The 22,486-nt window shown below is 48.5% G+C and overlaps 1 protein-coding gene across 1 annotated transcript in view; it reads left to right on the plus strand.

Moving 5' to 3' along the window:
• LOC134347244 (dual specificity testis-specific protein kinase 2-like) overlaps window positions 1–22,486 on the plus strand; it is a 135,229-nt gene that overhangs the window by 61,943 nt on the left and 50,800 nt on the right. Inside the window, exons 3-5 of the mRNA XM_063049591.1 lie at window positions 406–454; window positions 9,369–9,515; window positions 13,581–13,663. Of these exons, the coding sequence (XP_062905661.1) occupies window positions 406–454; window positions 9,369–9,515; window positions 13,581–13,663 (279 nt within the window). The remainder of the gene's footprint in view (window positions 1–405; window positions 455–9,368; window positions 9,516–13,580; window positions 13,664–22,486) is intronic.

Below are 22,486 nucleotides of genomic sequence, written 5' to 3' on the forward strand. Positions count from 1 at the left end.
TTCATGTTCACGCCTCCATACTGTCTGCATCTACTCCTGCCCCTGGCGCAGCAGTTAGCCTAATGCTTTACAGCTCCAGTGACCTGGGCTGAATTCCCTGCACTGGCTGAATCAGTTTTGTATGCTCTTCCGGTGACCACATGGGTTTCCTCCACGTTCTCTGGTTTCCTCCCACATTCCAAAGACGTACGGGTTGGGGTTAGTGTGTTAGAAGAATGGTGACACTTGTGGACTGACCCCTCCAGGCACATCCTCGGACTGTGTTGGCCGTTGACGCAAATGGCGCATTTCACTGCGTGTTTTGAGGTCTCGATGGACATTTGACAAACATAGGTAATCTTTCGTTCTTTTCCTTTGCCTGCCGATTTAACATTGGCTGATCATTGTGTGTGATTATCTCCACAGGTTCATGGGTGTGTGTGTCCACGAGGGCCAGCTACATGCTCTGACGGAGGTAAGTTGCTGTGATACACCCTATCCTCTCTACAAACAGCGGAGGCCATTCGGCCCCTCTACAGTGTACTGACTGCATTTGGCTGCTTGCCCTGCATGGGTCAATGTGATTGAGTGTGTTTGCCCAGGCTGGTGGTGCGTGGGGTGGGGTGGGGGGAAGTTCAGAGGTGCAGTCGGTGGAGCCACTTTCCCACCACGGTTCGATCCCAACTTCGAGTGCTGTCTATGCGTGTGCAGTTTGCATGTTCTCTCTCTGGCCCCGTGGCTTTCCCCGGGAGCGCTTCAGTTCGAAGTTCAAAGTATGTTTTTTAACAGTGTACATATATGTCACTAGGTACCACCCAGGGATTCATTTTCTTGTGGGTATTTATAGCAGAACAAAGCAGTACAATAGGTTTAATGAGAAAAGATTAATCGACCACTGGAAATCGTTCCTTATGTTTATTTATTGAGACGCAGTGTGGAATCGGCTCTTCCGGCCCTTCGAGCCGTGCTGCCCAGCCCCTGATTTAACCCTAGCCTAATCATGGGACAATTCACAATGACCAATTAACCTACCAACCGGTTTGTCTTTGGACCATGGGAGGAAACCGGAGCACCCTGAGGAAATCCACACATTCCACGTGTTAACTCTTTATTCCTGGGATCATTCTTGTGAACCTCCTCTGGACCCTCTCCAATGCCAGCACATCCTTTCTTAGATAAGGGGCCCAAAACAGCTCGCAATATTCCAAGTGTGGTCTGACCAATGCCTTATGAAGCCTCAGAATCACATCCTTGCTTTCATATTCTAATCCTCTTAACCTCTCCCATGATTGGAAACATCTTCTCCACGCCCACCATATCTGGGTCAGTGGTGCCCCCTCATCCCCCTCCTAGACAGCCCACCCTCTGTCTATAATCTGAGTGCCCATCTACGATTTTCTGAAATGCCTCTATAGAACATAGAACACAACATTTTGACCTACATGTAACAAATAAAGAAAACCTTTAAAATCTAAAGGCCAAATGTAGGCCCAGGTGTGGTACCCTGTGAGAGATCTTTGGCAGGAACTGCGGTGGCTTGGAGGTGTTGAACTCAGGGGAGTTTCTGAGATCTGTGCAGAAGATACTCTGGCACGGTCTGCACTACACAGACCAGACTTAGTCAGCTCTCTAATTACCTGCGAGCCTTGCCTCGCTGCCGCCCAGTCCATTTGTTCAGTTCTGCTTGTTTGTGTTCACTCACTGTCCTTTCCTCAAGCCTCCTCACTCCCAACACCACCCCCGCCCCCCACCACACCAGATCTCCCACCCCTTTCTACCCTGCCGGCTCCCCTCCCACTCCACTCCGCCCTGCGTGTACACTCTCTGGCTCTGCTGGTGAGTTGGACACGTTCCCTATTCCCCAGGCAATCGTCCAAAATAATGACAGGAAGGAGCGCTTCGGAGTTAATCAAGCAAACGCTGTCAGTAGTGTGAATAATTAAAACTGCAGTCTTGATCCAAGGAGTCATCTGTAAAGGAAATTGATCTCTCCCTCACTGAAAGAACATTGTGTGTCTGCCGTGTTTCTGTGTGTGCTGATCCTTCTCATCCCCCCTCCAGCCCCTCTCCCCGGCCTTCTCCCCGTAACCTTTGATGCCATGGCCAATCAAAAACCTATCAATCTCTGCCTTAAATACACCCAACGACCGGGTCTCCACAGCTGCCTGTATAAACAAGTTTCACAAATTCAACACCCTCCAGCTAAAGAAATTTCTCTGCACCTCTGCTCTAAATGGACGCCCCTCCATCCTGAGGCTGTGCCCTCTTGTCCTAGACTCCCCCACCAGGAGAAACATCCTTTCCACATCTACTCTGTCTAGGCCTTTCAACATTAGAAATGTTTCAATGGTTCCCCACCCCCCCCCGTCCTTCTAAATTCCAGCGAGTACAGACCCAGAGCCATCAAACGTCCCTCGTATGATAACCCTTTCATTCTCGGAATCATCCTTGTGAACCTCCTCTGGACCCTCTCCAATGCCAGCACATTTTTCCTTAGATAAGGAGCCAAAACTTATCACAATACTCAAGGTGAGGCCTCATCAGTGCCTTATGAAGCCTCAGCATCACGTCCCTGCTTTTATATGGAATGCAGCCGTGAATGGGTTAATGAGTTAAACTAATTCTTCAATAGGTTTGACAATTGCCCTCCTGTTCACACATTCCCTCAGCACACCAGTCCAGGTGCCGAGGCACCCAATGCTCCCTCAGCACCAACACCTCTCCTCCCTCCTCCTCCCCTCTCCAGTTCAACACGTAGATGAACAACACAGGCTACCACTGTCTTCATCCCCTCCTTGCCCTGCACCTACCATCCACACCTCCACATGCCAACTACTATCGTCCCGATCTTCATCTTCCCCCAGTCCCCATCTTCCACCAACTCCCCAGTCATCATGGACTCGCCTTCACTGCTGAGCAGGTGGGAAGGGCTCTGGGGAAGCTCAGACATGGCAAAGCATTGGGACCGGATGGTGTGAATCCCAAGGTCCTGAAGGAGTTTGCTGAGCAGTTGTGCGGAGTTCTCCAGCACATTTTCAATCTGAGTCTCAGCCTGGAACGGGTCCTGACTGTGTGGAAAACATCATGTGTGGTCCTAGTACCCAGAAGGGCCAACCGAAACTCTTGATTGACTACCGTCCAGTGATCCTGATGTCACACATCGTGCAGACCCTAAAGAGGTTGGTCCTGACTCACCTCCAACCCCTGGTCAGATCAGCCCCCTCGATCCCCTGCAGATTGCCCACCAGGAGTACACTGGAGTCGATGATGCTGTCATCTACCTGCTGAACAGAGCCTCCTCCCATTTGGATAAGCAGGACAGCACAGTGGGGATCAGGTTTTTTGATGTCTCTAGTGCCTTCAATACCATACAGCCCTCATTGCTGGGGGGAAAGCTCCACTGAATGCAGGTTGTCACTTCCATTGTATCCTGGATAATGGACAACCTGAGTGACAGACCACAGTCTGTGTGGCTTCAGAGGAGTGTGTCAGACATGGCTATAAGCAGCACTGGGGCCTCACGGGACAGTATTGGCTCTCCTCCTGTTTACCCTGTGTACCCCGGACTTTAGATACAACACTGAGTCATGTCATCTGCAGAAATTCTCTGACAACTCAGCAATTGTTAGGTGTATCAAGGGAGGACGGGAGGATAACTACAGGGCCCTAGTGGAGGACTTTGTCAAATGGTGCAAGCTGAATCATCTTCTGCTCAGCATCAGTGAGACAAAGGAGATGGTGATGGACTTCAGGAAGACTGGGCCTGCACTGCTCCCTGTTACTGTTGATGTGAGGACGTGGATGTGGTGAGGACCTACAAGTACCTGGGGATGCACCTGGATGACAGATTTGAGTGGAGCACCAACTCAGAGGCCGTGTACAAGAAGGGCCAGAATCACCTCTACTTCCCAAGGAGACTGAGGTTCTCTGGAGTATGCAGGCCTCTCCTTCACATGTTCTACCAGTCTGCTGTCACCAGTACAATCTTCCATGCGGTGCTGTGCTGGAGCAATGGCGTGAACATGGGTGAGGCCAACAAGCTCAATAAACTGATTAGAAAGGCTGGCTCTGTTATAGGAGTCAAACAGGACACACTGGAGGAAAAGGAACCTATGGAAAATCCTGACAGTCCTGGACAATGTTTCTCACCCTCTGCATGGCACCTTGGCTGAAGAGAGGAGCACTTTTAGTAAGAGACTAAGACAACTGTGCTGCTCCAAAGAGCGTCATGTGAGGTCATTCTTACCCTCAGCCATTAGGAAGGAAGCTCCAACTGCTGGTGAGTCAGTATCCTGGCAAAAACTACACCATGAAGACAAGAGAACACTCCAAGCAACCCTGCAAGAAAGATTGTTGAAAAACACAAGTCAGGAGATGGATACAAGAAAATTTCCAAGTCACTGAATATCAGTTGGACTATAGTTAAGTCAATCATCAAGAAATGGAAAGAATATTTCACAGCTGTAAATCTGCCTAGAGCAGACCAATCTCAAAAACTGAGTGACCGTGCGAGAAGGGGACTAGTGAGGGAGGCCACCAAGAGGCCCATGGCAACTCTGGAGGAGTTACAAGGTTCAGTGGCTGAAATGGGAGAGACTGTGCATATAACAACCGTTCCCCAGGTGTGTCACCAGTCACAGTTTTATGGGAGAGTGGCAAAGAGAAAGCCACTGTTGAAAAAACTCACATGACGTTTTGGCTGGAGTTTCCCAGAAGGCGCGTGGGAGACTCTGGAGTCAGCTGGAAGAAGGTTCTATGGCCTGATGAAACCAAACGTAGAAATCTACAGCATATTACAGGCCCTTCGGCCCACAATGTTGTACCACCCATGTAACCTACTCTAGAAACTGCCTAGTTACCCTACCGCATAGCCCTCTATTTTTTTAAGCTCCATGTACCTATCTAAGAGTCTCTTAAAAGACCTTATTTTATCTACCTCTACCACTGTCACTGGCAGTGTATTCCACACACCTACCACTCTCTGTGTGAAAAACTTACCTCTGACATCCCCCTTGTACCTACTTCCAAGCACCTTGAAACTGTGCCCCCTTGTCTTAGCCATTTCAGCCCTGGGAAAAAGCCTCTGGCTATCCACATGATCGCTGCCTCTCATCATCTTTTACACCTCTGTCTGGTCACCTGTCATCCTCCATCGCTCCAAGGAGAAAAGGCCAAGTTCACTCAACCTGTTCTCTTAAAGAATGCTCTCCAATCCAAGCAACATCCTTGTAGATCTCATCTGCACTCTCTCTATCCTGCCTGTAGTGAGGTGACCAGAACTGAACACCGAAAATTGAGCTTTTTGGCCATCAGACTAAACGCTATGTTTAGAGTAAACCTAACACCATACAGCATCAAACACACCTTCCTTACTGTGAAGCATGGTGGTGGCTGCATCATGCTGTGGGGATGCTTTATTGCAGCAGGCCCTGGAAGGCTTGTGAAGGTAGAGGGTAAAATGAATGCAGCAAAATACAGGAAAATCCTGGAGAAAAACCTGACGCAGACTGCAAGAGAACTGTGACTCGGCAGAAGATTTGTTTTCCAGCAAGACAATGACCCGAAGCATAAAGGCAAAGCTACACAGGAATGGCTAACAAACAACAAAGTGAATGTCCTTGAGTGGCCAAGTCAGAGACCAGGCCTCAATCCAATTTAAAATTTGTGACTGGACTTTGTCACTCACGATCCCCATGCAATCTGACTGAGCTTGAGCAGTTTTGTAAAGACGGACTCAGGGCTGCAATTGCTGCCAAAGATGCATCTACTAAACACTGACTTGAAGGTGGGCGGGGGGGGGGGTGGTAAAGACTTATAATACCAAAAGATATAGGAGCAGAAGTCGGCCATTCAGCCCATCGAGTCTGCTCCACCATTCAATCATGGGTTGATCCAATTCTTCCAGTCATCCCAACTTCCCTGCCTTCTCCCCATACCCTTTGATGCCCTGGCTAATCAACAACCTATCGATCTCTGCCTTAAATACACCCAATGACTTGGCCTCCACAGCCGCTTGTGGCAACAAATTCCACAGATTTACCACTCTCTTACTAAAGTAATTTCTCCTCATCTCTGTTCTAAATGGACATTCTTCAATCCTGAAGCCATGCCCTCTTGTCCTAGACTCCCCTACCGTGGGAAATAACTTTGCCATATCTAATCTGTTTGGGCCTTTTAACATTCGGAATGGTTCAATGAGATCCCCCCCTCATTCTCCTGAACTCCAGGGAATACAGCCCAAGAGCTGCCAGACATTCCTCATACGGTAACCCTTTCATTCCTGGAATCATTCTCGTGAATCTTCTCTGAACCCTCTCCAATGTCAGTATATCCTTTCTACAATAAGGAGCCCAAAACTGCACACAATGCTCCAAGTGTGGTCTTGATTATGCAATTGATTATGCAATCAATTATTTTGTGTTTTATATTTGTGATTAATTTAGACCAATTTGTTGAGATCTGTTTTCACTTTGACACCAAAGAGTCTTTTTCTGTTCACCAGTGTCAAAAAAGCCAAATTAAATCCACTGTGATTCAATGTTGCAAAACAACAAAAGATGAAAACTTCCAAGGGGGGGTGAATACTCTTTATAGGCACTGTAAATACATGCTATGGTACCTGTTGACTGTAGAACAACAGGACCATGCACCAATACATGGGGAAGGAGATGGGGGAGTCTCTGTCTATTTTCCAGGCAAGAGCTCTGGCAATGCAGGTGGCACAGAACGAAAATAATTCCTGCCCGACACCTCTGCGTTCTCCTTCCATCTAGGTTATGTATCCTGGACCAGCGTGGGGTGTTCCTGTTGCCTTCTCCCTCTCACCCTCTGATCCTCTCCACTCTCCCTCTTCCTTTCCCTTTCTCTCTTTCCCTCTCTCTCCCTCCCTCTGTCTCACCTCCCCCTCTCCCTCTTCCCCTCACTCCCTCTGCTTTTCTCCCTCCTTCTCCCTCTTTCTCGCCTCTTCCCTCGCTCTCGCATAGCGCGCTACCGGGGTGATGGTAGAGGTGGATATCCTGGGGGCATTTAAAAGTCTCTTCGAAAGGTGCACGGATGATCGAAAGCTGGGAGTTATGTGGGAGGGAAGGGTTAGATTGATCGTAGAGCAGGTTAAAAGGTCAGCACTACATCATGGGTTGAAGGGCTTGTTCTGCGTTCTATCCAGTTTCTCATGACGTTCAGACCACCCAGTCCCAGTGACAACCTTGTGAGTCATTTCACAAGTCCAGTCGGGTTGAGTTTATTGATGTCTACCCAGGCACGGTCGGGTACAGGTACAGGGAGAAACATGCTTGCAGCCGCTTCATGGGCAGGTAGACACAAGAATATCAATTTCACGTACACTGTGCATTAATTATATAGGATGGTGAAGAGAGCAGGGTAAATGTGGAAAAACAAGACATTAATGTCAAAAAAAACAGTCGAGTCCACAGTCTTGCGAAAAGTGGTCCACAGTGTTCCGATGCGGAGGTAGGGTTGCAGTTGTGCGGGTTATTTCAAGAACCTGATGGTTGTAGGAAAATAGCTGTTCCTGATCTGCTGGTGTGGGACTCCAGGCTTCTGTACCTCCTGCTTCATAGTGGCAGAGAGAAGAGGGCAGGGCCCGGATAGCGGAGATCCCTGATGATAGATGCCACCCCCTTGGGGCAGAGCCTTCTGTGGATGCTGTCAGTGGTAGGGGGGAAAGTGTACGTGAGGGACTGGAGGGACTGGGCTGTGTCCACTGCCCTCTGCAGCCTCTCACATTCTTGACCATTCCAATTGCTGTCCAGATCATAATGCAACCAGTCAGGATACTTTCAACGGTGAACTGTAGCAGCGTGTTAGAGCATTTTTTTGATTATCTATATATCAAGCTATATATTTGTACATTTATTATCTTATCTACCTATACATTTTGAGATACAGAGTGGAACAGGCACTTCCGGCCCAACAAGCCTCATTGCCCAGTGATCCACCTGTTTGACCCTAGCCTAAATAGGCATCTGTTAGTCTTGTGAGACCATGGATCTGCGCCTTGGAGGGTTTCCAGGGCACAGGCCTAGGCAAGGTTGTATGGAAGACCGGCAGTTACCTATGCTGCTAGTCTCCCCTCTCCATGCCACCGATGTTGTCCAAGGGAAGGGCATCAGGGCCGATACAGCTTGGCACCAGTGTCGTCGCAGAGCAATGTGTGAGTAAGTGCCTTGCTCAAGGACTCAACATGCTGCCACAGCTGAGGCTCGAACTAGCGACCTTCAGATCACTAGACCAACATCTTAACCACTTGGCCATGCGCCAACACAACCCTAGCCTAATAACAGGACAATTACAATAACCAATTAGCCTACCAACCAGTATGTCTTTGGACCGTGGGAGGAAACCAGAGCACCTGGTGGAAATCTACACGGTCACAGACAGGATGTACAGACGGTATTGGAACTGAACTCTGATGCTCCCAGCGTTAATACCATTGCGCCAACTGCTACGCTACTGTACCCCATTTGGTGACATGCCAAATCACCTTAAGCTTCTGAGAAAGTAGAGGTGCTGACGTGCCCTCTTCATGATTGCCCAGGACAGGTCATCCCAGATGTTAACATCCAGGAATCTGAACTGTTCCCACCTCTCCACTGAGAACAGGGTATTGGTCTCCCAACTTCCACTCACTGAAGTTAACGACTAGCTCCTTGGTTTTGCTGATGTTGAGTGAGAGATTGTTAATGTCGCATCACTCAACCAGGTGTCCTGCCTCACTCCTGTGTGCTGACCCATCCCCACCTGATTTGGCCAACACAGTGGTGTCGTCGGTAAATTTGTAGATGGTGTTGGAGATGTGCTCAGCCACCACGGCCAAGGGTGATGGGGATCAGAGTAGGGGACTGAGCACACAGCCCTGAGTGTGGCTGTGCTGGTGGTCAGTGGCGAGGAGATGTTGTTTTTGATCCGTATGGATTGAGGTCTGTCAGTGAGGAAATCAAGGATGTATTTTCAGAGGCCCAGGTCTTGGAGCTTGCTGATGAGTTTGGAGGGGAAGATTGTTGAAGGTCAGGTTATACTAAATCACTAAACCCTTTCTTTTTTTGCATCCATACCAGATTACTGACATCCGTCTTGCTCCCCACTCCTCTGGCCCCCTTTCCCCCTCTCCCTGGCAGTGGTGACTGGGCGGATGTGACTCGCCAGCCGAGGCTGGCAGTTCATCTAGGAGAAGGACAACTCTGATCTCAAACCTCTGCTGCCTTGCGGCTCTACCCACCCATGGGGGAGGCTTCGGGAGTAAACCCCGAGGAACTTGTGCATATGACAATAGACCCGGAGCCTGACGTTGATTCTATCTGCGGGATGACTTTGGACATGACTGAACAATGTTCATTAACCTGTGTTTGTCTTCGTTCTCTGTGTTTCAGTACATTAACGGAGGAAGCCTGGAGCAGGTTCTGGGCAGCAAGGAGCACCTGCCCTGGTTGGTCCGAATCAGGTTGGCACTGGACATTGCAAAGGGCCTCTGCTACCTGCATTCCAAGGGAATCTTCCATCGGGACCTTACATCCAAGGTATGGAAACCAAAACTTCATCAGAGCGCTTCGTGTAACGCTGCTGCAGTGCCAGTGGTCGGTTCCTATTGCCGTCTGTGAGCAGTTTCTACCTTCTCTCTGTGAATACATGGTGCTCCAGTTTCCTCCCACGTTCCAAAGGCTTGGGTTATGGTTAGTAAGTTGTGGGCATGCTATGTTGGTGCTGGAAGACAGATGAAGCTGTTCTTTCCTTAGACTGGCACAGTGGCTCTGTGGGTAGAGCCATTGCCTCCCTGCTTCAGAGACTCGGGTTCAGTCCTGACCTAGGGTGCTGTCTCTGTGGAGTTCGCACGTCCTCCTGTGACCGCATTAGGTTCCCTCCTGCATCCCAATGACATGCGGGTTGGTGGGGTATTTGCCACTGGGAATCATCCTGAGTGTGCGATTGAGTTGATGGGAATGTGGAGAGAAATTAGAGATTAAAGATTAGTTTTTAAATTTTTTTATTTAGAGATACAGCATGGCAACAGACAGAGGGATTTAGTTTGCTTCGATGGTGTTTGGTACAGACATGGTGGCTGAAAGGCTTGTTCTTGTGTTGACCTTTATTTATTTCGTCAGAGATTCAGTGAGGAACAGACCTTTCAGGCCCACTGATTTTATTCACAGCCTCATCACAGGACAATTTACAATGACCAATTAACCTAACAACCAGTACGTCTTTGCACTGTGAGACGAAACTGAGGCGGGAGGAGAAGATGGCGGCGCGATGCAGCGCACACAGCTCTCCGGTGAAATGATATCGTATCTGTTAAATAGGGGCCGTGGACAAGTCTGATTTGATGGAGACAGATGTGAAAGCACAGAGGAACATCTGGAGAAATTTCTGGAATGCCTGGTTCGCTGTTGTTACTGTGCAATCGAGAATCTTCCGGAGGGCAGGCCCCAAAATCCCCGGCTTTGCCTGCTGCTGGCGACTGAGGCTGAGGTCGAAGCATTCAGATAGAGATGGTGCTCGGTACCTGGTGTCGGAGGGCTGATCAGAGCTCAAAGTTTTCAGATGACTCAGAGTCGGACTGTGGTTGGGCATGGCAGGGAGAGTTTTCTTCCTTCTCCCGTCTGCGTGAGATGTGGGACTTTCCAGAGACTTTGAACTTTTTTACTGTGCCCATGGCCTGTTCTTCGTCAAGTTATGGTATTGTTGCACTGTTGTAACTATATGTTATAATTATGTGGTTTTGTTAGTTTTTCAGTCTTGGTCTGTTCTGTGTTTCTGTGATATCATACTGGAGGAATATTGTATCATTTCTTAATGCATGCATTACTAAATGACAATAAAAGAGGACTGTGTGTCCTCATAATCTAAAAAAACCAGAGGAAACCCACACACACGATGGAAGAAAGTACAAACTTTCCTACAGAGGGTGCCGGAATGGTACTCTGAACTCCGATGCTCCAAGCAGTAACCCTAATGCACTAACCGCTACCCTACCATGGTACTCCTGTTCTGTGTTCTGTCTGAGGGAGTCCTCCCTCCTGTGCTCAAGTCTCGGGGACGACTCCAACTCTGATGGGTGTTGGGTTTGCAGAAGCAGGCGCAGTGCGGGCCGTACTTAACTTTCGTTTCCGAGAAGGTGCGCCTTGCTGGCGGGATGGGCATACATTGCCTCTCCCCCTTGGCCCTCAGGAGCGTTGGACAGCTGGTTGAACATCACCCGGTTTATGCTGCCGTGGAATATTCAAGGTTGTTTAATGTTACTTCCAGTACACATGTGTGAAAGAGAGTGAAATAATCGTTAGATCCAATGCAGCACAAAACAACACAATAAGGTAAAGGAGATGATAGTAGTCATAGTCATAGTCATAGTCATACTTTATTGATCCCGGGGGAAATTGGTTTTCATTACAGTTGCACCATAAATAATAAATAGTGATAAAACCATTAATAGTTAAATAGTAATATGTAAATTATGCCAGTAAATTATGAAATAAGTCCAGGACCAGCCTATTGGCTCAGGGTGTCTGACCCTCCAAGGGAGGAGTTGTAAAGTTTGATGGCCACAGGCAGGAATGACTTCCTATGACGCTCTGTGTTGCATCTCGGTGGAATGAGTCTCTGGCTGAATGTACTCCTGTGCCCACCCAGTACATTATGTAGTGGATGGGAGACATTGTCCAAGATGGCATGCAACTTGGACAGCATCCTCTTTTCAGACACCACCATCAGAGAGTCCAGTTCCATCCCCACAATATCACTGGCCTTACGAATGAGTTTGTTGATTCTATTGGTGTCTGCTACCCTCAGCCTGCTGCCCCAGCACACAACAGCAAACGTGATCGCACTGGCCACCACAGACTCGTAGAACATCCTCAGCATCGTTCGGCAGATGTTAAAGGACCTCAGTCTCCTCAGGAAACAGAGACGGCATAATAAAAAACATAATATTATTATTATGATTATGAGGACACACAGTCCCCTTTTATTGTCATTTAGTAATGCATGCATTAAGAGATGATAAAAATGTTTTTCCAGAATGATATCACAAAAACACATGACAAACCGACTTAAAAACCAACAAAAACCACGTAATTATAACATATAGTTACAACAGTGCAAAACAATACCGTAATTTGATAAGAACAGACCATGGGCACAGTAAAAGTCTCAAAGTCTCTCTAAAGTCCCATCATCTCACGCAGACGGTAAACCCCCAGCGCCGCCAACTTGCCGATGCAGCATCCCAGAAGCATCCGACCACAGTCCGACTCAGAGTCTGTCCGAAAACTCCGAGCCTCCGACCACCTATTCGACACCGAGCACCGAGCACTATCTCTGTCGAGCGTTTTGACCCCGGTCCCGGCAACAGGTGATACGCAAAGCTGAGGATTTGGGGCCTTCGTCTCCGGAGATGCTCGATCGCACAGTAGCAGCGGCAGCGAAGCGGGCATTTCAGGAGTTACTCCAGATGTTCCTCTGCGCTTTCATGGCTGTCCCCATCAAATCTGGATTGATGCATGGCACCCCTAGTTACACATATCGATATTCATTCGGAACAGCCGCGTGTGTTGCATTGCGCCACCATCTTCTCCTCCCTCCTTTTTCTTGATAAATATCAACATAGCAGATACTTATGCATATAGATCTATGTCCATATAGATTGATTGTGTGTCCATAAAGTGACACTAGGCACAGGAGTGTCTGTACATAAGGTGACTGACAGGAAATGATAAAGTAGTGGTTGTTGGGGAGGTGAGGAGGTGAGGAGGTGGGTTATTGGGTGGAGGTGTTGCTTGGGGTAAGTAACTGCTTTTGAGTCTGGTGGTCCCGATGTGGATGCTGTGTAGGCTCCTCCCTGATGGAGTGGGACAAACGGTCCATGAGCAGGGTAGGGGGGCTTCCATGATGTTACTGATCTGCATCAACGAGGAAGGGAAGGGATGGTCAGACGGTGGATTCAGCTCCCAGCACAAAGCCAGAAGGTGTTGCTCGAGGACTGTTACAGTGTTCCACTTCCAACATCCCTTCCAACTGACAGTCAGATGGTCCGTGCACTGCCTGCCTGGTGATTGTAGACATTTCCATGTCTTGTCAACAAATTTCATGACATGCACTCAATAGCCACTTTATTGGCTACAGGAGTGGAAGCCGCTGTGGTCTTCTGCTGCTCTAGCTCATCCACTTCAAAGTTCGACATATTGTACGTTCAGAGATGCTCTTTTGCACACCACTGTTGTAACTCATGGTTATTTAGGTCACTGTTACCTTCCCGACAGCTTGGCCCACAAAACTTCCACCAGCTGGACTTTTTTTGTTTATCTGTAAACTCTAGAGACTGTTGTACGTGCTAATCCCAGAAGATCAGCAGTTTCTGATCTACTCAAACCACCCCATCTGGCACCAACAAACATTCCATAGTCAAAGGCACTTAGTTCACATTTCATCAACTGAACCTCATCTGCATGCATTGTGTTGCTGCCACATGATTGGCTGGCCAGATACTTACTTTAACGAGATGTACAGGTAATACCTAATGAAATGACCACTGACTGTATGTCACTGACAGTAAACTTTTTCTTAGTGTAATGTTAGCCCTTTCCTTCCAGAACTGCCTGGTAAAGTGCGAGGAGAAGTCCTACACTGCCGTGGTGGGAGACTTTGGGCTTTCTGAGAAGATTCCAAACTACAGGTGAGTGAAAATTTAACCACTTAAAGAGCCTATATTTCTATCATACTATGCAAAGGTCTAGGCACATATGTATCTAGCTAGGTTGGCTCAGACTTTTGCATGGTACTATATTGTCAACATGGAGTGGAGAGAGAGTTTGTAAATCTAGCGGGAGCAAAATATGTTTGGAATGGTGAAGGGTGGAGAACTGTGGGAGGGGTCTGGGACAGATGGAAGAAAAGGAGTACCAGGGTTGTGGGGGGGGGGCGATGGCGTGTATGCAGACACACCCAGTCCTGAGACACCAGGATGAGAATCATTTGATTCCAAACAATGGGTTTATGATCATTATGGAATGTCTCTCTGGTGCTTCCCGCTCTCTCCCCTCTCCATCCCCCTTTTCCCAACCACGATTCCCCTCTCCCTGCCCCTTTTCCACTCTCAGTCCACAATCGAGACCCATATCAGAATCAGGTTTATCATCCTTCATATAATTCTCTGGACTCTGGGCAGCTTCCAGCGGATTGGAAGACGGCGAATGTCGCACCGCTGTTCAAAAAAGGATGCAGGCAAAAGGCAGGTACCTATAGGCCAGTTAGTTTAACATCTGTAGTTCAGAAAGTGCTTGAAGCTGTCTTTAAAGAAGAAATAGCGAGACATCTGGAAAGAACTGGATCCACCAGGCAGTCACAGCATGGATTCATCAAAGTCGGGTCCTGTTTGTTAAACTTATTAGAGTTCTTAGAGGATATAATGAGCACAGTGGATAGAGGGGAACAGATAAACATTATTTACTTGGATTTCCAGAAGGTGTTCGATAAGGTGCCACATAAAAGGCTTATCCATATGATAAGGATGCATAGAGTTGGGGTGATGTATTAGCATGAATAGAAGATTGGTTAACTAATGGAAAACAGAGAGTTGGGATACATGGGTGTTACTCTGGTTGGCAATCAGTGGAGAGCGGTGTGCCACAGGGGTCGGTACTAAGTTTGCTGACGACACTAAGTTGAGTGGAAAAGTAAGTTGTGCAGAGGATGCGGAGAGTCTGCAGAAAGATATAGCTAGGTTAAGTGAGTGGGCAAGGATCTGGCAGATGGAGTTCAATGTTGGTAGATATGAGGTCATCCACTTTGGAAGAGAAAATGGAAGATCAGATTATTATTTTAAGGTAATAAAATTGCAGTATGCTGCTGTGCAGAGGGACTTGGGAGTTCATGTGCATGAATCACAGAAGGTTGGTTTGCAGGTGCAGCAGGCTATCAAGAAGGCAAATGGGATGTTGGCCTTCACTGCTAGAGGGATTGAATTTAGGAGTAGGGAGGTTATGCTGCAACCATACAGGGTACTGGTGAGGCCGCACCTGGAGTACTGTGTGCAGTTCTGGTCTCCATACTTGAGGAAGGATATACTGGCTTTGGAGGCAGTGAAGAGGGGGTACACCGGGTTGATTCCAGAGATGAGGGGGTTGGGCTATGAGGAGAGATTGAGTCACCTGGAACTCTATTCGCTGGAATTCAGAAGACTGAGCGGAGATCTTATAGAAAGATATAAAATTATGAAAGGGAGAGATTAGATAGAGGCAGGAAAATAATTTCCACTGGTCGGTGAGACTATAACTAAGGGACATAGCCTAAAGATTTGAGGGAGTAAAATTAGGACAGAGATGAGCTTTTCGCAAAGAGTGGTGAATCTGTGGAACTCTCTGCCCATTGAAGCAGTGGAGGCTACCTCAGTAAAGATATTTAAGACAAGGTTGGGTAGATTTTTGCATATTGGGGAATTAAGGGTTATGGGGAAAAGGCAGGTAGGTGGAGATGAGTCCATGGCCAGATCAGCCATAATCTTATTGAATGTGGAGCAGGCTCGACGGGCCAGATGGCCGACTCCTGCTCCTATTTCTTATGCTATTATGTCGTGAAATTTGTTTTCTTGTGGCAGCGGTACAGTGCAATACATAAACTTAATGCAGTACTGTGCAGAAGTCTTAGTTACCCTCGCTATATACAGGTGCCCAATACTTTTGCACAGTACTCTATATAATGTTTGTCTTTGCTTCTGATCTTTACTTTTGTTTCATATTTTTATCACTATTTTGATTTATCTTCACGATCTATGTAAAGCACTTTGAGCCTGCATCTTAATGTATGAAAGGTGCTATATAAATGAAATAGAAGGGTAGGGAAAGGAAGAGGAGGGCAGTTGTGATAGGGGACTCAATATTAAGGGGGTCAGATAGGCGATTCTGTGGATGCAGTCCAGAGACCCGGATGGTAGTTTGCCTCCCTGGTGCCAGGGTCCGGGATATTTCTGATCGTGTTCAAGATATCCTGAAGTGGGAGGGTGAGGAGCCAGAGGTCGTGGTACATATAGGTACCAATGACATAGGTAGGAAAAGGGAAGAGGTCCTGAAAGGAGAATATAGGGAGCTAGGAAGGGAGTTGAGAAAAAGGACTGCAAAGGTAGTAATCTCGGGATTACTGCCTGTGCCACGCGACAGTGAGAGTAGGAATGCGATGAGGTGGAGGATAAATGCGTGGCTGAGGGATTGGAGCAGGAGGCAGGGATTCAACAAGACAATGATCCAAAAGACAAGAGTAAATTGACAACAGAATGGTTTAAGAAAAAGAAAATTCGTCTTTGGAATGCCCAAGTCAAAGTCCTGACCTTAGTCCTATAGAATTGTCATGGTAGGACCTGAAGCAAGCAATTCATGCAAAGAAGCCCACCAACATCCCAGAGTTGAAGCAGTTTTGTAAGGAGGAATGGCCGAAAATTCCTCCAAGCCGACGTGCAGGAGTGATCAACAATTACCGGAAATGTTTGGTTGAAGTTATTGCCGTTCAAGGCGGTCAAGCCAGTTACCAAAAGCAAAGGTTCACATACATTTTCCAACAAATAGATGTAATATTGGATCATTTTTATTCAATAAATAAATGAACAAGTATACGTCATGACACTGCCAGGTGATGTTTTAATGTTTTGGAATTACAAAACATAACAAGAGTTTTTCACTCAGGGGTGGTGCAAGTGTGGGGCAAGCTGCCAACAGAAGTGATGGATGTGGGTTTCATTTCAACACTTATGAGAAATGCGGGTAAGTACATGGATGGGAGGGATATGGAGGGTTACGGTCCGGGTGCAGGTCAATCAGGCTAGGCAGAATAATAGTTTGGCCTGGACTAGATGGGCTGAAGGACCTGTTTGTTCGCTGCAGTGCCCTGTGATTCTGTGTTTCAGGTCAAAGATCCTTTGTCAGGACTGGGAGAGAGATAGTTGTTGAGAAGATGGTGGAAAGGATAAAGTTTCAGCAGGATCAGTCAAAGGATTACGTAAGATTTGCAGAATGAGCCAATATTTAATGGCTCCTCCCTAGTTTCTCTTGAGAAGGTGGAGATGAGCTGTTTTAGGAATTGAATTGTAGAGCACTACAGCATAGAAACAGGACTTTTGGTCCATCTATTCAGTGCTTGCCTGGTCTTCTGCCTCATCTCAGCTAGCTATACCCGTAGCCCACCATACCTCTTCCGTCCATGTACCTATCTAAACTTCCCTTAAAGGTTACGCCTCAACTTGAATCTGAACACAGATGGTGGGTTGGGAAGGTGCTCGTAAAGGTGATGTGTTGGGAAGGTGCTGGTCGAGGTGGTGGGTCAGGAAAATACTGGTAGAGGTTGTGGGTTGGGAAGGTGCTGGTAGAGGTTGTGGGTTGGGAAGGTGCTGGTAGAGGTTGTGGGTTGGGAAGGTGCTGGTAGAGGTTGTGGGTTGGGAAGGTGCTGGTAGAGGTGGTGGGTGGGAAGGTGCTGCTGGAGATGGCGGGTCGGGATGGTGCTGGTGGAGATGGTGGGTTGGGAAGGTGCTGGTGGGGATGGTCGGTCGGGAATGTGCTGCTGGAAGTGCTGGGTTGGGAAGGTGCTGGTAGAGATGGTGGGTCGGGAAGTTTCTGGTGAGGATGGTGGGTTGGGAAAGTGCTGGTGGAGATGGTGGGTTGTGAAGGTGCTGGTAGGGATTGTGGGTTAGGAAGGTGCTGGTAGAGATCGTGGGTCGGGAACGTGCTGGTGAGGATGGTCGGTCGGGAAGGTGCTGCTTGAGGTACTGGGTTGGGAAGGTGCTGGTAGAGATGGTGGGTCGGGAAGGTTCTGGTGAGGATGGTGGGTTGGGAAGATGCTGGTGGAGATGGTGGGTTGGGAAGGTGATGGTGGGGATGGTCGGTCGGTAAGGTGTTGCTGGAAGTGCTGGGTTGGGAAGGTGCTGGTAGAGATGGTGGGTCGGGAAGTTTCTGGTGAGGATGGTGGGTTGGGATGGTGCTGGTGGGGATGGAGGGTTGGGAAGGCGCTGGTAGATATGGAGGGGCGGGAGGGTGCTGGTGGGGATGGTGGGTTGGGAAGGTGCTGGTAGAGATGGTGGTTGGGCAGGTGCTGGTAGAGATGGTGGGTTGGGAAGGTGCTGGTAGAGATGGTGGGTTGGGAAGGTGCTGGTGGAGGTGGTGGGTTGGGAAGGTGCTGGTAGAGGTGGTGGGTTGGGCAGGTGCTGGTAGAGGTGGTGTGTTGGGAAGGTGCTGGTAGAGGTGGTGGGTCGGGAAGGTGCTGGTAGAGATGGTGGTTGGGAAGGTGCTGGTGGAGGTGGTGGGTTGGGAAGGTGCTGGTATAGATGGTGGTTTGAGAAGGTGCTGGTAGAGATGGTGGGTTGGGAAGGTGCTGGTAGAGATGGTGGGTTGGGAAGGTGCTGGTAGAGATGGTGGTTGGGAAGGTGCTGGTGGAGGTGGTGGGTTGGGAAGGTGCTGGTATAGATGGTGGTTTGAGAAGGTGCTGGTAGAGATGGTGGGTTGGGAAGGTGCTGGTAGAGATGGTGGTTGGCAAGGTGCTGGTAGAGATGGTGGTTGGGAAGGTGCTGGTAGAGATGGTGGGTTGGGAAGGTGCTGGTAGAGATGGTGGTTGGGAAGGTGCTGGTAGGGATGGTGGGTTGGGAAGGTGCTGGTAGAGATGGTGGTTGGGAAGGTGCTGGTGGAGGTGGTGGGTTGGGAAGGTGCTGGTATAGATGGTGGTTTGAGAAGGTGCTGGTAGAGATGGTGGGTTGGGAAGGTGTTGGTAGAGATGGTGGGTTGGGAAGGTGCTGGTAGAGATGGTGGTTGGGAAGGTGCTGGTATAGATGGTGGTTTGAGAAGGTGCTGGTAGAGATAGTGGATTGGGAAGGTGCTATCTGAGGAATCTCACTGAGTTATTGCAGTACAAACTGCTGCGACTGTGTATTGTTGTGGTGGGATGAAGGAACGGTCATGGATGGGGTGCCTGTCAAGCAGACTGCTGCGTCCTGTTAGACGTCGAGCTTGCTGAAACTGCACTCACATTCAGATTGAGAGTCAAATTTCTTTATCACCTCCATCAAAGTATACAGTGAAGTGCATAGTTTGCATTAACAACCAACAAGTAGCATCATGCTTCTGGCACGAGCACAGCGTTCCCGCAGCCTGCTAGACCTGACCCATACATATGGATCACGTGAAGGCAGGAGGGATGAGTTAGGTTGGTGCCTTGGTCGGCATAAACATTGTGGGCTGAAGGGCCTGTTCCTGTGCTGCGCTGTCCGATGTCCATCAGATTCAGAATCAGATTAATTTATTTATCACGTGTACATTGCAACACGCAGTGATCTGTGTCATTTGTGTTAACAACCAACACAACCTGAGGATGGGGTAAACAACAGGAATTCTGCAGATGCTGGAAATTCAAGCAACATACATCAAAGTTGCTGGTGAACGCAGCAGGCCAAGCAGCATCTATAGGAAGAGGCGCAGTCGACGTTTCAGGCCGAGACCCTTCGTCAGGACTAACTGAAGGAAGACCTGACGAAGGGTCTCGGCCTGAAACGTCGACTGCACCTCCTGAGGATGGGGTGCTGGGGGCAGCCCGTAAACGTCGCCTCACATTTCAGCGCCAAGGTAGCGTGCCCACGATGCTCAGTGGGACAACGCAAACGACAACAAGAGCAACAACAACAGCCAGGCAAGCCCCTTTCCCACCCACTCACACAGACAGGCCTCAACCCAGGCAAGTTGTTAGTCCATCACATTGACTCTTCCCAATTCTGACAGATGCACCGTAGAAAGCATCCTGTCTGGATGCATCACTGTTCAGGATGGCAACTGCACTGCCCCGACCACAGAAACTGCAGACGGTTGCAGACTCAGATCAGCAGTTCATGGATAACCGCCTCTCCTCCATGGACTCTGTCTACACTTCTTGTTACCCTGGTAAAGCAGCTCAGCATGATCAGAGACCACCACCCCCCCGTCACCGACAGTCTCTCCTCTCCCCCCATCCCATCAGAGACCCCCAACTGTCACCGACAGTCTCTCCTCTCCCCCCATTAGAGACCCCCCTGTCACCGACAGTCCCTCCCCCCATCAGAGACCCCCCCGTCACCGACAAGCTCTCCCCCCCATCAGACCACCCTGTCAACGACAGTCTCTCCTCTCCCCCCATCAGAGACCCCCCCTGTCACCGACAGTCTCTCCCTCCATCAGACCCCCCCAATCAGCGACAGTCTCTCCCCCCATCAGACCTCCCCCCCCCATCACTGACAGTCTCTCCCCCCATCAGACCTCCCCCCCACCGTCACTGACAGTCTCTCCCCCCCGTCATCCCATCAGACAGAAGGTACAAAAGCCTGAGATTACATTCCTTCAGGCTCAAGTATGGCTTCTACACCGGTGTTCTAAGACTTTAGAACAATTCCCTGTTATGGTAAGATAGGCTCTTGACCTCCAAACTACCTTGTTAAGATTTGCACCCAATTGCCTACCTCTACTGCACGTTCTCTGTAGATATCAAACTTCACTTTTATTTTGAGATACAGCACGGTAACAACGAGCCCATGCCACGTTGTGACCAGTTAACCTTCCAACCAGTATGCCTCTGGGATGTGTGAGGAAACCAGAGCACCTGGAGGCAGGCCACGTGAAATCAGGGAGAGCATACACAGTCCTTACAGGCAGTGGCAAGAGCTGAACCTGGGTCACTGGTGCTCAAAGGCTTTGTGCTAACCGCTACATTACCGTGCTGCCCCCTCTGCATTCTGTTACTGACTTACCCCTGTTCTGCCTTAATGCACTGGTGAAATCAGTTGTGTTTGAGGACTGTGGTGTACAAGCCAAATACCTTGGTACATGTGATAGTAATAGACTAATTTACCATCTGGGTCAGCATGGATGAGTTGGGCTGAAGGGCCTGTTTCTGTGCTGTGTGTCTCTATAGCTCTATGAATAGAAACCAGTCAACTCTTCTGCTCTCTTTTCCTTATCTGGAGTGAGCCGGAAATCAGACAGTTTCTTATGTGCCCTCACAATTGTGAGCTTATCTGTGGCAAGCATCTTGTATGTATGAAATTTTTTTTTTAACTTTTGAGGAAGGAACGTAGCCACAGATAGTGCCACTCAACAGGACTTAAAGAGATTAGCTTTATTTGTCACATGTAGGTCGGAAGGACAGATGATTATCTGACTGGTGAAGGATTAGGATGGGGGAGGTGCATCGAAGACCTGGTCTCCTTGCGTACCAGTCATTGGGAGCAAGTGTGCAGGTGCAGCAGTAAGTTAGGAATGATGAACTTCAGTGCATTAAATATAAAAGCAATCCTATAAAACACTATGTACAAGTAACTGCTGTGTGCATAAACTGCTTAAGTGCATATAAAGGCATCTGTTAGTCTTGCGAGACCATGGATCTGCGCCTGGAAAGTCTTCACTCTCCAGGGCACAGGCCTGGGCAAGGTTGTATGGAAGACCAGCAGTTGCCCATGCTGCAAGTCTCCCCTCTCCATGACACCAATGTTGTCCAAGGGAAGGGCATTAGGACCCATACAGCTTGGCACCCGTGTCGTCGCAGAGCAATGTGTGATTAAGTGCCTTGCTCAAGGACACAACTCGTTCCCTCGGCTGGGGCTCGAACTCACAACCTTCAGGTTGCTAGTCCAATGCCTTAACCACTTGGCCTCGTGCCCACAAAGTGCATATAAAGATGAGAAAATCTGTAGATGCTGGAAATTCAAAGCAGCACACACAAAATGCTGGAAGAACTCAGCAGGTCAGACAGCATCTCTGGGAAAGAGTAAACAGTCGACGTTTCGGGTCGAGATTCTTCACCTGGACTCTTTTTTCTGATGAAAGGTCTTGGCCCAAAACGTTGATTATATACTCTTCCCATAGATACTGCCTGAGCTGCTGAGTTCCTGCAGCATTCTGTGTGAGTTTATTACAAAGAGAGTATTTCAGAGAGATTATAGAGAGATGATGATAGAGTGAGTGGAGCCCCTCCCTCCCAGCCCTGGCGACCCGGGTTCTGTGCTCTCTGTGGACCTTGCACCATCTCCCTGTGACCATGTCTGTCCCGTTTCTGTGCTGTCGAGCTCCATCACTCCACAGCTCCATGGAAGGCTGAGAACCTGAGCCTTCATGGGGTTATGAAGATCCAGAGAATGGTGCAGACCTCAACAAATTGCCTCACGTGGCCAGATCAACAGTAGGACTGTCTATGGACCAGTTGGGTAGAGAAAATCAGAATCTGGTTTGTTATCACCGATGTATGCCCTGAATTTTGTTGTTTTGTGGCAGCAGTACAATGCAATACATAAAAATTATATGTTACAGTAAGAATATATTAAAAAAAAGTGTAAAAACAGAGCAAAATCATGAGGTAGCATTCGATAGGTACATTTAATATCAGAGAAATGTATACAATAGTCATCCTGAAATTCTTTTTCTTTGCAAACATCCACTAAAACAGAGGAGTTCCCAAAGAATGAATGACAGTTAAACATTACAAACCCAAAGCCCCCGCCAGCTCCCCC

The sequence above is a fragment of the Mobula hypostoma genome, chromosome 5 (assembly GCF_963921235.1).
Source record: "Mobula hypostoma chromosome 5, sMobHyp1.1, whole genome shotgun sequence".
Classification (NCBI taxonomy): Eukaryota; Metazoa; Chordata; class Chondrichthyes; order Myliobatiformes; family Myliobatidae; genus Mobula; species Mobula hypostoma.